The sequence below is a fragment of the Cryptomeria japonica genome, chromosome 9, assembly GCF_030272615.1.
Source record: "Cryptomeria japonica chromosome 9, Sugi_1.0, whole genome shotgun sequence".
NCBI classification, from domain to species: domain Eukaryota; kingdom Viridiplantae; phylum Streptophyta; class Pinopsida; order Cupressales; family Cupressaceae; genus Cryptomeria; species Cryptomeria japonica.
In genome coordinates, this window is record NC_081413.1 from 246,941,582 (window position 1) to 246,960,208 (window position 18,627).

The 18,627-nt window shown below is 34.2% G+C and overlaps 2 protein-coding genes across 3 annotated transcripts in view; one reads left to right on the forward strand and one right to left on the reverse strand.

Moving 5' to 3' along the window:
* The window catches only part of LOC131049983 (serine/threonine-protein kinase AGC1-7-like), an 86,750-nt gene that overhangs the window by 25,767 nt on the left and 42,356 nt on the right, over window positions 1–18,627 (reverse strand). The window lies entirely within an intron of this gene.
* On the forward strand, window positions 12,960–13,376 carry LOC131858353 (uncharacterized mitochondrial protein AtMg00810-like). The gene is made up of 2 exons (XM_059211571.1): window positions 12,960–13,146; window positions 13,258–13,376. Exons 1-2 carry the CDS (start codon window positions 12,960–12,962, stop codon window positions 13,374–13,376), a joined length of 306 nt encoding a protein of 101 aa, XP_059067554.1.

The following is an 18,627-nucleotide window of genomic DNA, read 5'->3' on the forward strand; positions in this document are numbered from 1 at the left end:
CCAATCGACCACCAATCAACTGCGCCTCCATGGCCTATATTTCCAATCATTTCTGGGGCCATGTATTCTTCAGTTCCCACCTATGAATGACCCCACCCACCCCATGGCTCTACGGTGAACTCAATTTCATCTTTTTTCTCCGTTCTTCCTCTCTTATTTGAACCAGAATGTAGAAATATGGTTTTCTTATCATCGGTGTTTCCTTTTTTATTTTTGTCGCAATGGTTAGAAAATAATAGATGATGCATGTAGAATTGTTTGGATATATAGAAATCTGTAAGCAGAAGGTGACCATCTTCCTTCACCAAAACATTAGCTAGTTTGAGGTCTCTATCTATAGTTTGAGGCGTATGAAGGTATTCCATTGCTAACAGAATCTTAGCACAATAATGAAATATGATCGATGACATGGAGTTGAGAACAACTGTCAGTTTTTTGTTTTTGTGTTTTTTCTCACTTTTTATGCTTTAGGAGGATCAACAGTTCGTAAAACTGGTATGGTAGCTTTATTTAGTTTTTTAAGTTTTAATTCTTGTTACCACTGCCATCAATGCAAAAAGGCAGTTAATAAAACAATTTTTTAGTTTTTTTTTAAACCATTATTTTATTCTGATCAGTGTAGATCAGCCTTTTATAAAATAATATAGAAGTAATATAATTATTTTTTATTGAAGTTTTACAATATCAAAATCTGTTCTCTGAAATAATTTGCAGTCTTCTTCTTTTCTCTATTTTTCTGTGTCTTTTTCATTTATAAATTCTTCATTTGGTATCAGAGCAGGTTGCAAGAGTTCTGATTATGCAGGTTGCAAGTTAGAACAACAGTTATTTCCAAATGGCTAATGGAAAAGATTTAGCATTTCAACTTCCATTATTTATTGGAGAAAACTATGATTATTGGAGTATCAAGATGAAGGCCCTACTTTTATCCCAAGATGTCTCAAGATTTGTGGAAGGTGGATACACAAAACCCGTTGATCGGAATACATTCAATACATGGATACCACAATAGAAAATCAGCTGAAAGAAGATAGAAAGAAGGATAACAAATCTCTTTTCACCATTCAATCTGCCTTGGATGTTTCAATTTTTCCTCGAATCCCAATGTGACAAAATCAAAGGATGCATGAGAGGATCTACAAACTGCATACCAAGGTATAGATAAAATCAAATTGGTAAGACTTCAAACTTTTCGAAGAGAATTTGAAAGTTTGAGGATGAAATAATCTGAGTCTATTCATGAATTTATTACAAGGACTAAAGGTATTGTGAATCAATTTAGGAATCAAGGTGAAACTATATCAGATCAGAAAATTGTAGAATTTTTTTTGAGGTCTCTTCCTCCTAAATTTGATCCAGTAGTAATTGCAATTGAATAAAGTAAAGATCTAACTACTTTCAGAGTTGCAGAATTAATTGGTTCTTTGCAGTCTCATGAAGAGCGCATGCAACGTTCTCTAGAAACTTTTGTGCAAACTTTCTTATCTTCTATGAATATTGAGGAAAATTCCAAATCTCCTCCCTCACACACTGTTAAATTTCAAGGTGAATCTTTTGGTAATAACAAAGGAAGAGGTAGAGGAAGATGGCGAGGAAATAACAAAGGAAGAGGTAGAAGTTTTGTTGATAGAAGGAGTATACAATGTAGATATTGTGAAAGATATGGGCACTATGAATCTAAGTGTAGGCAGAAGAAATTTGACTTGAATAAGTGAAGAGCTAGTTATGCAGAAGAGTCTTGTGACACAAAAAATTCTACATTCTTTGCATGCAATTTGGGAAAAGAACCCCAAGAGGATGTCTGGTGCTTGGACAACGGTTGTTCAAATCACATGATAGTTAAATCTGATTTATTTGTCAACTTAGATGATTCAATGAGGAATAAAGTAAAATTTTGAGATGATAAGGAGGTTTCAATAATGGGAAAAGGTACCCTTGTAGTCAAGACTAAGCAGGGAGACACTACAAATATCCATACTACTTTCTTTGTGCCAGAATTACTGCATAGTCTTTTGAGTATAGGACAACTATTCTAGAAAATAACTATAAAGTTGTATTTGAAGATAGCTCCTGCAACATTATTGATAAATCTATTAATCATCAGCTTGTATCAAAGACTTATATGATAGAGAATAGTTTGTTTCCTCTCAAATTGGTTTCTAATAAGTTGCATGCACTAAAATCAACCATAGATGATTCATGGTTATGGTATCAACGATATGGTCATCTGAATTTTCAAGGGATAACTTTGTTAAATAAGAAGAATATGGTGCAAGGTCTTCCTCCAATCAAGGCAAAATAAGAAGTTTGTTCAGGGTGTGCACATGGCAAGCATCACCGAGACACTTTTCCGGTGGGTAAATCTTTGGGAGCCAAATATCCTCTAGAGCTTGTGCATGTTGACATCTGCGGTGATATACAAGAGCCATCATTGGGTAAGAACATTTATTTTTTGACATTCATTGATGATTACTCTCACCACACTTGGGTTTATTTTTTGAAGCAGAAATCTGAAGGCTTTGCATGCTTCCAGAATTTTAAAGCATTGGCTGAAAAACAAAGGGGGTATCCTGTCAAGATACTCAGAACATATAGAGGGGGAGAGTTTACTTCTAATAAGTTTGCTGATTTTTGTGGTAAGAATGGCATCCAGAGATAGCTTACTACTGCATATACACCTCAGCAAAATGGTATTGTGGAAAGAAAGAACCATACAATTATGGAAATGGCATGAATTAGGTTGCAAACAAAAAATCTTCCAAATAGTTTTTGGGGAGAAGCAGTTGCCATTATAGTCTATATTCTCAACCGTAGTCCCACAAAAGCAGTTAAAAATCCGACTCCAAAGGAATCCTAGAGTGGTCACAAGCCTTCAGTTGCTCATGTTTGCATATTTTGATTCTTGGCATATGTGCATATTCCAGATCAAAAGCGGAATAAATTGGATGCCAAATCCCAACATAGTATCTTTGTGGGCTACTCTATTGAACTAAAGGCTACACATTTTATAATCTCGAGAGAAAACAATGAATAGTTAGTTGGGATGTGATTTTTGATGAAGGGGGAGTATGGCTATGGAAAGATGATGTGCAAAAAAATCCATCAATAAACATAAACATGGAAGATATCAGTGTTCCTCCTCCTTTCCCCACAAGCTCAAGTGGAAGTTCTAGCTCCAGTTCTAGTCCTCCAAGCTCGCCTAGTTCTTTAAGTAGCAAAAACTCAGGTGAAGATTCACCTCCACCATCACCTCTAGCATTCACTCCATGAAAGGTATGAAGTTTAGTTGATGTTTATTAGAGGAGTACCAATATAAATTGAGTTGTTAATTTTTCTTTTTTTAGTACAATTAAAGTTGAATCCTCTATGTATGAAGAAGTAGTGAAAGAACCCGTATGGGTTAATGCTATGAATGATGAAATGGATTTTATTCATAAGAATAATACTTGGGAATTAGTTCCACTTCTCAAAGGTAAGCAGGTGATTGGTGTGAAATGGATATAGAAAGTAAAATATCATTTAGATGGCTTAGTAGAACGACATAAGGAAAAACTAGTTGCCAAGGGGTTTGCACAAACTCCTGTAGTGGATTATGTAGAAACTTTTGTTCCAGTGGATCGTTTTTATATAGTTAAGATTATATTGGCTATTGCAGCACAATATAAGTTGCCAATATTTCAGATGGATGTGAAATCAACTTTCTTTAATGGTTACATAGATGAGGAAGTTTATGTAGAACAACTCATGAGTTATGAAGTTCCCAAAAAAGAACACTTAGTCTACAAGTTGAAGAAAGCCCTTTATGGGTTGAATCAAGCTCCTTGTGCCTAGTATGCTAGGATTGACAGTTATTTCATGAAGAACGGATTCAATAGAAGCCACTTAGAGCCCACTTTGTATGTCCAACGAATTGGTAATGATATTATTATAGTTTGCCTCTGTTAATGATTTAATTTATAAAAATAATAGCAAGCTCTCATGGAGAAGTTTCAAGCAGAAATGAAACAAGAGTTTGAAATGTCAGATCTGGGATTTATACACCATTTTCTTGGTATGGAAGTACAAAAAACATCAGAAGATATATTTATTTCTCAATCTAGGTATATAGGTGATTTATTGAAGAAGTTTAACATGGTGGCATGCAAAGCATTTGCAACCCTCGTAGCCCTTGGTGAAAAACTAACCGAGGAAGATGCTAGTCCCAAGGTTGATGCAACTTGGTATAGGAGTTTGGTTGGTAGCCTCATGTACCTCACAACCACGAGACCTAATATTATGTATGTTGTGATCCTCATCTCTCAGTTCATGTGGGATCCACATGAGTCACATTGGTGGATTGCTAAAAGAATTTTGAGGTATGTGAGTGGTACACAAAATTTTGGCATTCAGTATTCTCCCATTGACAAGTTTGAACTAGTTGGTTATAAAGACTCAGATTGGGCCGGTTCAGTGGATGATAGGAAATCAACATCTGGTTATATGTTTTCATTTGTCTCTAGAGTTGTATCTTGGAGTAGTAAGAAACAGGCAACAGTGGCTTTTTCTTCAGCAGAAGCGGAATACATGGAAGCTTCATCGACAAGTTCTCAAGCGGTATGGATAAGAAGGATATTGACAAATCTATATTTTGTTACTGAGCATCCAACCACCATCCATTGTGATCACAATAGCACTATTTCCATGACAAAGAATCAAGTGTTTCATGCTAGAACGAAGCACATAGAGATCCGTCGTTATTACATTCGTGACTTGGTTGAAGATGGACAAGTGGAGTTGCAGTTATGTCCTTCATCTGAACAAGTTGCTAATATCTTCACCAAAGCTCTTCCAGTATCAACTTTTGTTACTTTCAGAACTCAGTTGGGACTCGCCTCCATTCATCATTCAGGGGGAGATTAAAGATATGATCGATAACATGGAGTTGAGAACAACTGTCAGTTTTTTGTTTTTGTGTTTTTTCTCAGTTTTTATGCTTTAGGAGGATCAGCAATTCATAAAACTGATATGGTAGCTTTACTTAATTTTTTAAGTTTTAATTCTTGTTGCCACTACTGTCAATGCAATAAGGTAGTTAATAAAACTGTTTTTTAGTTTTTTTTTATAGCATTGTTTTATTCTGATCGGTGTAGATCAGCCTTCTATAAAATAGAAGTAATGTAATTATTTTTTATTGAAGTTTTACAATATCAAAATTTGTTTTCTGAAATAATTTGCAGTCTTGTAATTTTTTCTATGTTTTTCTGTGTCTTTTTCATTTATAAATCCTTCAAATAAAACCTGCGAAACATATTCTATCCAATATTAACTCTTAGTTGTTGAGTCTAAACCTACAGTATAATATTTATTCCGTAATAAAATTAGTGAAAAAATAAATAAAGGAATGACAATATAAAATAAAGGAATGATAATATAAAATAACGCAATAAAATTCAACAAAAGTATGAAGTAATGCATAGTTGATTAAAAGTCTGAAATGATGGCATAGTTGACTAAAAGTTTGAAGTGATGGCAGAGTTGATTAAGGGTATTGGACTCGTTCTACATAGGTCTCAAGACAGATAGATTCTAATTTGTATATTGGCTATTGACGTTGTTTTGTATAGATTCTAATTTGTATATTGGCTATTGACGTTGTTTTGATTAAAATTATCTGATATTCATCCATTTCTGCCACCTTGAATAAGAGGCTTACACTGTTAACGAGTTGTGCTCCTGTAAAATAACACTCTACAAGACATTCTCAATATTTCAAGAAACATCCATGAGATAATGTATCTATAAGATAAAGTATCTATATCTTATATCTTATTGTTAAGAGCAAAATCTACAATCTTCACAAAACTGCTGCTATTATAAAATTAGTTTTTTAGTAAAAAGAGGAAAACCCAGTCTGTTCATGTTTTATGATGCATCCGGCCAATTTCCTTGAGCTAGATGTTTAATATAACAAAAATAACTAATTTTTTTAATTAACAATTAAAAAAATTTCAGGGTTATCACACTCCAATATTGACAATACATGTGGAGAAAATGTAGACTATTCACTTTTAGTTATCTTAACCATACCTGACTATATCTTCTGAGAAGCGATGCTCTGGCTGTTTGTATCGAAGTCTATCAAGATCTGTCGGACAGTACACTGTAACAAAATATGACTTCCCATCTTTTCGACAATGGAAAAATAAGGTTGGGAAAAGAGGGTGAGATCTCAAGAACTTGAGTACTTGTATTTCTCTCCTTACATTTGAAATGTTGTTGCCATCTGCCACTTTTATAGCAAAATAGGTTTGGGTGTAACTCAATTCAGCCAAACACACTGTTCCTGAACCACCACGCCCTATCTTTCTGAAGTGATTCAACTTCAGATTTCCTTCCAGGGCAGTGACTGTCTTAATTGCTTTCCAATAAGCAGAAGAAGTGTTTTGGTCTCGGATGTTTTGGTGGTTGTTATGAGTGTTGCTAATAGAAGTAGAGTAGAGCTGTCACTACTCTTGTCTAATGCTTTTGAAGACGGACCGGTGGCTGTCCAGCTGCTTACGAAATTGACATATTTCATTTCTGGCTCTTAAACGTTTCAGTTTAAAGTTTAGGTATACAAAGAGTTATCCTAGGAGAAAACCGTGTTTATAAATGAACAGAAGTCATGGGCTTTACGTTGTAATCTTCCTTGCAGAAGATCGCCGACAAGATACATCCATGCCAAGGACATCATCAAAATGAGTTATGAATCTTCCAATTATTGGGCTCGCCAGTGTCGAAATAATAGGACTTCAAACCGCCTCTTCTAATTTCTAATGCCCCTCTACAAGAGGTTGTCCAATTTAGACCAGGTGGAATGCGAATCTGGTGAGGTTTTAGAAAAGAGAACTTTGAGTTACATTGAGTTTTTCAATCTAGAAATATTATTGTAGAAAGGAAGATTATAACTTTTGACTTTTTAAAATGGATAATTTCAAATTAGTTTATTTGTTGTTGTTTTTAAGTGGTATTGGGTAAGAAAATAATGGTTAGTTGTGTTTAGGGTTGAGTTATGCCTTTAGAGTTATATATCTCTAAGTATCATTCTAGTTCATTTTAATTATGTAATTGTAGATTTCTCATCAGCAGTTGGCCTTACGATACCCTTTTCATTTGTAAAATTGGTGTCATCCTTTTCCCTGAATAATCCCCGCCTGCCTGACACTTGTCACATCTGCAAGGAAGCTTCACTAAGAGGGTCCCCGAAGACCATGAAGAGTCCATGAATCTTCCACGTGTATAACTCATTTATCCACCTCAGCGGGTAATGATTCCTAGCCGTTAGGATTACGGAAATCATGGAAAGCGAATGATGGAAACAACTAAGAAAAAGAATGTGCATGCATGAATCAAAAGAGTTGTCAAGATGCTTTAAAGTCAAGAAAATTATGAAAATAATGGAGGTGGCTAGCCTCCCCAGTCATGAAAAAAACATAGATGCCCCTCACGGCAGAAATTAGGGATACCAGAAATTAGGGATACCAGAAATTAGGGATAGATCTATGGTTTGAAATTCACCAGCATAGAAGCAACTAGCTATGTCGGCCTAGACTTACTCGCAAAAATTCTCAAACCAAGTGGGAATGCCCTTTAAGGAGAACTATAAAAGCTAGCAGACAATAATAATTCTAAAAAAAATTCTGTGTTTTTTTAAGTTTTTGAGACCGAGTCTCTCAGAGATGGTCTTGTATGAATGGAAAATCTTTTAAAGTGACACATATTTTTTTATAATTTTCTTTGAAATAAATAATTAATTATGATTTTTTTACTGTACCTTTTTAAAAATATAAAAAGCTTGTCTGACCATCATAACTTGGTCAAAACTTTATGAAATTCAATTTTTCTTTTTTTAATCTTATAGTACATGAAACATAGAATGTGACGCATGTTTCAAATTCAAAAAATGTGATAATATCGCCACCTTTTGGCCCCTCATGATCCTGCGCATACCCGCATGTGTTGCTCAAAATAATAATTCATGCTATATCAATCGATAAACAATATGATAAATGTATAGAATATTATGCTTGCGTACATTCAAATTGAATATATATTAAACATAATTAAGAATTACATCTTTAGTAAGACAATTTTTCTTCACATCTTTAACTCAAATTATATTTTTTATTTACTTATAATGATATCAAGTAAAACTATTCATGACTGCAATTGGCCTCTCGTTGTTCACTTTCTATAACTAAATCTTATATCTTTACCTTTATTGTCTTATTCCCTTTCCATTAGTACTTAAGTGTCTGCTTAAAAACACGGAAGTGCAATCTTGATATCCACTATAATCAACTTCCATTAAAATTATGTTAAATATACAATAGAAAAAATAACATATATTTTTTTGGGGGAAGTGTAAATTATTTTACATTGTGATAATCTTCCCTAAAAAAATAGCACATTTATTATCACTAATATATCTCAAACATGTGATCAATGGTGTTTAAGCCATTCATATCTAGTATTGAAATTTTTTATCACCACCGCAAGTGTAGTTTACTATTTGGCAAAGCCATTTTGAGGGTTGGCTTGGGTAGATTGGACGAAGGTCTAGATAACACAAATGGCCATTGAATTCCTTGAAAGAAAGAATGTTTCTTAATTTCGGTGACCCATATTTGTGCCCAAGGCGCTTCCAATGCTTCTTCGCCAATAAAGCTTTTATTAGATCTTTGGCTTCATCACTTACTGTTGGAGAATCCAAGAACCTCGACTCCTCTTTGACCACATTATCATGAGTTCCATTATTATCATTTCCTATGAAGGGAGTTTTTCCATACAAAAGACGGTACAAAAAAATACCAAACTACCACCAGTCAACTGCGCCTCCATGGCCCATATTTCCAATCATTTCTGGGGTCATGTATTCTTCAGTTCCCACCTATTAATGACCCCACTCACCCCATGGCTCTACAGTGAACTCAATTTCATCTTTTTTCTCCGTTCTTCCTCTCTTCTTTGAACCAAAATGTAGAAATCTAGTTTTCTTATCATCGGTGTTTCATTTTTTATTTTTGTCAAAATGGTTAGAAACTAATAGATGATGCACGTAGAATTGCCTGGATATATAGAAATCTGTAAGCAAAAGGTGACCATCTTCCTTCACCAAAACATTAGCTGGTTTGAGGTCTTTGTCTACAGTTCCAGGCATATGAAGGTATTCCATTGCTAATAGAATCTCAGCATAGTAATGCAATATGATCGATGACATGGAGTTGAGAACAACTGTCAGTTTTTTGTTTGTGTGTTTTTTCTCACTTTTTATGCTTTAGGAGGATCAAGAGTTCCTAAAACTGCTATGGTAGCTTTATTTAGTTTTTTAAGTTTTAATTCTTGTTACCATTGTTGTCAACGCAAAAAGGCAGTTAATAAAACAATTTGTTAGTTTTTCTTTAAAGCATTGTTTTATTCTGATCGGTGTAGATCAGCCTTCTATAAAACATTATAGAAGTAATATAATTATTTTTTATTGAAGTTTTACAATATCAAAATTTGTTCTCTGAAATAATTTGCAGTCTTCTTCTTTTTTCTGTTTTTCTATGTCTTTTTCATTTATAAATCCTTCATTTGGTATCAGAGCAGGTTGCAAGAGTTCTGATTGTGCTGGTTGTAGGTTAGAACAACAATTATTTCCAGATGGCTAATGAAAAAGATTTAGCATTTCAACTTTCATTATTTATTAGAGAAAACTATGATTATTGGAGTATCAAGATGAAGACCCTACTTTTATCCCAAGATCTGTCGGGATTTGTGGAAGGTGGATACACAAAACCCGTTGATCATAATACATTCAATACATGGATACCACAATAGAAAAATCAGCTAAAAGAAGATAGAAAGAAGGATAACAAATCTCTTTTCACCATTCAATCTGCCTTGGATGTTTCAATTTTTCCTCGAATCCCAGTCTGACGAAATCAAAGGATGCATGGGAGGATCTACAAACTGCATACCAAGGTATAGATAAAATCAAACTGGTAAGACTTCAAACTTTTCAAAGAGAATTTGAGATCTTGAGGATGAAAGAATCTGAGTCTATTCGTGAATTTATTACAAGGACTCAAGGTATTGTGAATCAACTTAGGACTCAAGGTGAAACTATATCAGATCAGAAAATTGTAGAATTTTTTTTGAGGTCTCTTCCTCCTAAATTTGATCTAGTAGTAATTTCTATTGAATAAAGTAAAGATCTAACTACTTTCACAATTGCAGAATTAATTGGATCTTTGCAGTCTCATGAAGAGTGCATGCAACGTTCTCTGGAAACTTTTGTGCAAGCTTTCTAATCTTCTATGAATATTGAGGAAAAATCCAAATCTCCTCCCTCACATACTGTTAAATTTCAAGGTGAGTCTTTTGGTAATAACAAAGGAAGAGGTAGAGGAAGAGGGCGAGGAAATAACAGAGGAAGAGGTAGAATTATTGTTGATAGAAGGAGCATACAATGCAGATATTGTGAAAGATATAGGCCCTATGAATCTGAGCGTTGGAAGAAGAAATCTGACTTGAATGAGTCAAGAGCTAGTTATGCAGAAGAGTCTTGTGACACAAAGAATTCTACATTCTTTGCATGCAATTTGGGAAAAGAACCCCAAGAGGATGTCTGGTTCTTGGACAACAGTTGTTCAAATCACATGACAGGTAAATCTGATTTATTTGTCAAATTAGATGATTCAATAAGGAATAAAGTTAAATTTTGAGATGATAAGGAGGTTTCTATAATGGGGAAAGGTACCCTTGCAATCAAAACTAAGCAGGGAGACACTAAAAATATCCATAATACTTTCTTTGTGCGAGAATTACAACATAGTCTTTTGAATATAGGACAATTTCTAGAAAATAACTATAAAGTTGTATTTGAAGACAGCTCCTGCAACATTTTTGATTAATCTATTAATCATCATCTTGTAGAAAAGACTTATATGATAGAGAATAGTTTGTTTCCTCTCAAATTGGTTTCTAATAAGTTGCATGCACTAAAATCAACCATAGATGATTCGTGGTTATGATATCAATGATATGGTCATCTGAATTTTCAAGAGCTAACTTTGTTAAATAAGAAGAATATAGTGCGAGGTCTTCCTCCAATCAAGGCAAAATAAGAAGTTTGTTCAGGGTGTGCACATGGCAAGCATCACTGAGATAGTTTTCCAGTGGGCGAATCTTTGAGAGCCAAATATACTCTAGAGCTTGTGCATGCTAACATCTGTGGTGATATGCAAGAGCCATCATTGGGTAAGAACCTTTATTTTTTGACATTCATTGATGATTACTCTCACCACACTTGGGTTTATTTTTTGAAGCAGAAATCTGAAGGCTTTGCATGCTTCAAGTATTTTAAAGCACTAGTTGAAAAACAAAGGGGGTATCCTATCAAGATACTCAGAACAGATAGAGGGGCAGAGTTTACTTCTAATGAGTTTGCTAATTTTTGTACTAAGAATGACATCCAGAGACAGCTTACTACTGCATATACACCTCAACAATATGGTATGGCTGAAAGAAAGAACTGTACAATTATGGAAATGGCACGAATCATGTTGCAAATAAAAAATCTTCCAAATAGTTTTTGGGGAGAAGTAGTTGCCATTATAGTGTATATTCTCAACCGTAGTCCCACAAAAGCAGTTCAAAATCTAACTCCAAAGGAAGCCTGGAGTGGTCACAAGCCTTCACTGGCTCATGTTCGCATCTTTTGATGCTTGGCATATGTGCATATTCCAGCTCAAAAGCGAAATAAATTGTATGTGAAATCCCAACTTAGTATCTTTGTGGGCTACTCTATTGCAACTAAAGGCTACAAATTCTATAATTTTGAGAGAAAGAAATGGATAGTTAGTTGGGATGTGATTTTTGATGAAGGGGGAGTATGGCTGTGGAAAGATGATGTGCAAAAAAATCCATCAATAATCATAAACATGGAAGATATCAGTGTTCCTCCTCCTTTCCCCACAAGCTCAAGTGGAAGTGCTAGCTCCAGTTCTAGTCCTCCAAGCTCACCTAGTTCTTTCAGTAGCACAAACTCAAGTGAAGATTTACCTCCACCATCACCTCTAGCATTCATTCCATGAAAGGTACGAAGTTTAGTTGATGTTTATTAGAGGAGTACCAATATAAATCGAGTTGTCAATTTTGCTTTGTTTAGTACAATTAAAGTTGAACCCTCTATGTATGAAGAAGTAGTGAAAGAACCCATATGGGTTAATGCTATGAATGATGAAATGAATTTTATTCATAAGAATAATACTTGAGAATTAGTTCCACTTCCCAAAGGTAAGTAGGTGATTGGTGTGAAATGGATATAGAATGTCAAATATCATGCAGATGGCTCAGTAGAACGACATAAGAAAAAACTAGTTGCCAAGGGGTTTGCACAAACTCCTGCAATGAATTATGCGGAAACTTTTGCTCCAGTGAATTGTCAGAATATAGTTAAGATTATATTGGCTATTATGGCACAATATAAGTTGCCAATATTTCAGATGGATGTGAAATCAACTTTCCTTAATGGTTACATAGATGAGGAAGTTTATGTAGAACAACCTATGAGTTATGAAGTTCGAGAAAAAGAACACTTAGTCTACAAGTTGAAGAAAGCCCTTTATGGGTTGAAGCAAGCTCCTCATGCCTAGTATGCTAGGATTGACAGTTATTTCATGAAGAAAGGATTTAATAGAAGCCACTTAGAGCCCACTTTGTATGTCCAACATATTGGTAATGATAATCTTATAGTTTGCCTCTGTTGATGATTTAATTTATACAAATAATAGCAAGCTCTCATGGAGAAGTTTCAAGCAGAAATGAAACAAGAGTTTGAAATGTCAGATCTGGGATTTATGCACCATTTTCTTGGTATGGAAGTACAAAAAACATCAAAAGATATATTTATTTCTCAATCAAGGTATATAGGTGATTTATTGAAGAAGTTTAACATGGTGGAATGCAAAGCATTTGCAACCCCTGTAGCCCTTGGTGAAAAACTAACCAAGGAAGATGCTAGTCCCAAGGTTGATGCAACTCGGTATAGGAGTTTGGTTGGTAGCCTCATGTACCTCACAACCACGGGACCTGATATTATGTATGTTGTGATCCTCATCTCTCAGTTCATGCGGGATCCACGTGAGTCACATTGGTGGATTGCTAAAAGAATTTTGAGGTATGTGAGTGGTACATAGAATTTTGGCATTCAGTATTCTCCAACTGACAAGTTTGAACTAGTTGGTTATACAGATTCAGATTGGGCCGGTTCAGTGGATGATAGGAAATCAACATCTGGTTATATGTTTTCATTTATCTCTGGAGTTGTATCTTGGAGTAGTGAGAAACAGGCAACAGTGGCTTTTTCTTAGCAGAATCGGAATACATGGCAGCTTCATCGACAAGTTCTCAAGCGGTATGGATAAGAAGGATATTGACAAATCTATATTTTGTTACTGAGAATCCAACCACCATCTATTGTGATCACAATAGCACTATTGCCATGACAAAGAATCAAGTGTTTCATGCCAGAACAAAGCACAAAGAGATCTATCATCATTACATTCGTGGGTTGGTTCACGATGGACAAGTGAAGTTGCAGTTTTATCCTTCATCTGAAGAAGTTGCTAATGTCTTCAACAAAGCTCTTCCAGTATCAACTTTCGTTACTTTCAGAACTCAGTTGGGACTCACCTCCATTCATCATTCAGGGGGAGATTAAAGATATGATCAATGACATGAAGTTGAGAACAACTGTCAATTTTTTGTTTTTGTGTTTTTTCTCAGTTTTTATGCTTTAGGAGGATCAGCAGTTCGTAAAACTGATATGGTAGCTTTACTTAGTTTTTTAAGTTTTAATTCTTGTTGCCACTGCTGCCAACGCAATAAGGCAGTTAATAAAACTGTTTTTTAGTTTTTTTTAAAAGCATTATTTTATTCTGATCGGTGTAGATCAGCCTTCTATAAAACAAAAGTAATGTTATTATTTTTTATTGAAGTTTTACAATATCAAAATCTGTTTTCTGAAATAATTTGCAGTCTTCTAATTTTTTCTCTGTTTTTCTGTGTTTTTTTCATTTATAAATCCTTCAAATAAAACCTGCGAAACATATTCTATCCAATATTAACTCTTAACTGTCTGAAGTAATAAAATTAGTGAAAAAATAAATAAAGGAATGACAATATAAAATAAAGGAATGATAATATAAAATAACGCATTAAAATTCAACAAAAGTCTGAAGTAATGCATAATTGATTAAAAGTCTGAAGTGATGGCATAGTTGATTAAGGGTATTGTACTCGTTCCAAATAGGTCTCAAGACAGATAGATTCTCTCCACCCTCTCTACCTTGAATTATCTGATATTCATCCATTTCTGCCACCTTGAATAAGAGGCTTACACCGTTAACGAGTTGTGCTCCCGTAAAATAACATTCAACAAGACATTGTCAATATTTCAAGAAACATCCATGAGATAATGTATCTATAAGATAAAGTATCTATATCTTATATCTTATTGTTAAGAGCAAAATCTACAATCTTCACAAAACTACTGCTATTATAAAATTAATTTGTTAGTAAAAAGAGGAACACCCAGTCTGTTCATGTTTTATGATGCATCCGGCCAATTTCCTTGAGCTAGATGTTTAATATAACAAAAATAACTATTTTTTAGGGTTATCACACTCCAATATTGACGATACATGTGGATAAAATGTACACTGTTCATTTTCAGTTATCTTAACCATACCTGACTATATCTTCTGAGAAGCGATGCCCCAGCTGTTTGTATCGAAGTCTATCAAGATCTGTCGGACCGTGCTCTGTAACAAAATATGACTTCCCATCTTTTCGGCAATGGAAAAATAAGGTTGGGAAAAGAGGGTGAGATCTCAAGAACTTGAGTACTTGTATTTCTCTCCTTACATTTGAAATGTTGTTGCCATCTGCCACTTTTACAACAAAATAGGTTTGGGTGTAACTCAATTCAGCCAAAAACACGGTTCCTGAACCGCCACGCCTTATCTTCTTTATCTTTCTGAAGTGATTCAGCTTCAGATTTCCTTCCAGGGCAGTGACTGTCTTAATTGCTTTCCAATAAGCAGAAGAAGTGTTTTGGTGGTTGTTATGAGTGTTGCTAATAGAAGTAGAGTAGAGTTGTCACTACTCTTGTCTAATGCTTTTGAAGACGGACCGGTGGCTGTCCATCTGCTTACGAAATTGACATCTTTCATTTTTGGCTCTTAAACGTTTCAGTTTAAAGTTTAGGTATACAAAGAGTTATCCTAGGAGAAACCCGTGTTTATAAATGAACAAAAGTCATGGGATTTACGTTGTAATCTTCCTTGCAGAAGATCGACGACAGGATACATCCATGCCAAGGACATCATCAAAATGAGTTATGAATCTTCCAATTATTGGGCTCGCCAGTGTCGAAATCATAGGACCTCAAAACCACCTCTTCTAATTTCTAATGCCCCTCTACAAGAGGTTGTCCAATTTAGACCAGGTGGAATGCGAATCTGGTGAGGTTTTCGAAAAGAGAACTTTGAGTTACATTGAGTTTTTGAATCTAGGAATATTATTGTAGAAAGGAAGATTATAACTTTTGACTTTTTAAAATGGATAATTTCAAATTAGTTAATTTGTTTATAGGTTGTTTTTAAGTGGTATTGGGTAAGAAAATAATGGTTAGTTGTGTTTAGGGTTGAGTTATGCCTTTAGAGTTATATATCTCTAAGTATCATTCTAGTTCATTTTAATTATGTAATTGTAGATTACTCATCAGCAGTTGGCCTTCTGATACCCTTCTCATTTGTAAAGTTGGCGGCATCCTTCTTCCCTCAATAATCCCCGCCTGCCTGACACTTGTCACATCTGCAAGGAAGCTTCACTAAAAGGGTCCCCGAAGACCATGAAGAGTCCATGAATCTTACACGTGTACAACTAAGAAAAAGAATGTGCATGCATGAATTAAAAGAGCAGTCAAGGTGCTTTAAAGTCAAGAAAATTATGAAAATAATGGAGGTGGCTAGCCTCCCCAATCATGACTAAAACATAGATGCCCCTCATGCAAGAAATTAGGGATCCCAGAAATTAGGGATAGATCTATGGTCTAAAATTCACCAGCACAGAAGCAACTAGCTATGCCGGCCTGGACTTAATCGCAAAAATTCTCAAACCAAGTGGGAATGCTCTTTAAGGAGAACTATAAAAGCTAGCAGACGATAATAATTCTAAAAAAAATTATGTGTTTTTTTAAGTTTTTGAGACCGAGTCTCTTAGAGATGGTCTTGTATGAATGTAAAATCTTTAAAAGGAGAATTAAAACCCTCCCTTCCTTTTTTTCTTATTTTTTCAGAAATTGTGATCTGTATCACGACCTTAGTGTCATTTGTGAACCAATAGACTACGCATCTGTCACTTTTTTGTCATTATAAATGATGTTCTATGCTATTAACAAAGGCATGATTATTTTGCCAATGGATGTCTAATTTTTGTCTCCTTCATTCATGAAATGTGGATCATGTGTAATCACTCTTTCAATTTTATGAAAATTGGTTTCAGATGGCATTTGTTTCACAAAATGAAAAAAGGATTTATTGTTTCAAAGTATAGGGGTTATCAATTTTGTTTGGCCTTTACAGGTGCCTCCCACAAGATGATTCAAATTTTATGACCTATGTCTGAGTTATTTTGTGACAATGTTTCGTCAATAGCTTCGAAGAAAAATCTTATGTTTCATGGAAGAAGCAAGCACATTTAAATCATGTATCATTTCATAAGAGAATTGGTTGAAAATGGTGAAATTAAGATGAAGTTTTATAGGTCATAGTAGTAATTAGCAGATGTTTTCATGAAGCCATTAAGTAGGCACAACTTTAAATACTAGAGAAGAAACTTGGGCATTATTGATTTTAGTAAAAAATGATCTTGTTTGTTAGCCCAAGAAAAAAAGTAGAGAATTGGAAAATCAAATTGCCCTGAGTATCCCTGTGGTTGTCACCTACCTATCATGAGCAACCAAGAGAAAATTGCCTAAAGATATTGGAATTGCACCCTTCCAATAGCCCATGATGTGCAACATTAGATTGCTATTGAATCAAATGAAGGTAGGTGATTTTAAATTTAAATATTTTGAGTGACAAATTGATTTGAACAACATAAGACAAAAAGGGAGAATGTTCTCCAAATCAGTTAGTTGGAAGTAGAATAGTTTTTTCTTGTGAACATCAATTTTGGGTGAAGAATATTGCAGTAATAGTTTTGTGTATGTGTGTGTGTGCAGTAAGCACGGATTTCTCCAAACACTTAAAAGATTTACATGAGTAGTATTTTGAAGGATTTTAGTGTATATCCATGTATTTGATTGGTTGTAGCTCCAAAATCCTACAAACAAATTTATAATCATAGTTTGTAATTAGTTTATTTCTAAGTTTGTAGTTTGCTTTGTAAAAGTTTTATTTTTCACATTAAATAAAAATCAAGTTTCCAATGTCCACAACATTTTTCTTTCATTTTTATTTTCACATTTGTATTCCCAATCTAGTTTAGAACTGATCTATAGTCTTAGAATAATTTGGGATTTAATCTCTAACTTGGTATCAAAGATTGTCTCTAACTATTTTAGGGATTTTAAATTTTTCTACATAGTTTTATTGAGATCCTTAATAAATCACTTCCACTTTCTTATGTCTTCTAGTTAAAACCAAACATCTTCCTCTAAGAAATGACAACATTTTTGGAACAATAATACCTTAAACCATTGAGGAGTTGGAAACCTTGCCTGGGTGAAGCTGGAATACTACCAATTTGATTTCTTCCCTAGTAATTGTTTTCATTATCCTTAGCATTGATTGTGTTTGGGATATAGTCCAAGAAAGTGGGGTCTAATCAAGCATTAGTAGTTCCATCTAAAGTGAACAATGATTTGAATAATGTGACTGCTCACTACTAGATCATTTGACTAATTGTAACAATGTTACCATTAAAATCAAAGATCTCTTTGATTTTGTTCCCTTCATAGATGACTGAAATTTTTTTATGTTAACTAATCCATTGTGGCCAACCAATTCTCCATTGATTTATTTTTCCAAAACTATTCTTCCCATGCCAACAAGCCTAAATTGACTTCTTAATAAAGTTTCTTTATTCTCATTATGTGAACAACATATAATAGGGTAGTTGAAACATTATGTTGAATGATACTATTATAATTTGAAAGAATATAATCAATGTTTGCATGGACACAAGATTTTGATTTCAGAAAATTGAGAGATAGTTTTGAAAGGAACCTCTAGAAAATTATAAGTCTAGATGAAACACTCTTGGGCCCCATGAACTCTAAGAACTATTTTAGTAAATTTTAATAATTTTTTCTTTTAGGTTCCTTAAGTGACTATTCTAGAACAATCTAGACTAGATATATTGATATATCCATGGAATGAAGTGGAAATCCCTTAGCATTTACTTAACCACCCCAATGTATTATATTTTTTTATTCACACAAAATCAATAATACAAAATATGGCTCTTGGTAATGTTAGGTTGAATTCCATTATGGAATTTTGCAAGAATATATTTGTTGTTTTCTTGGTCAAATGATTTTGAGTTCAGGAAAAA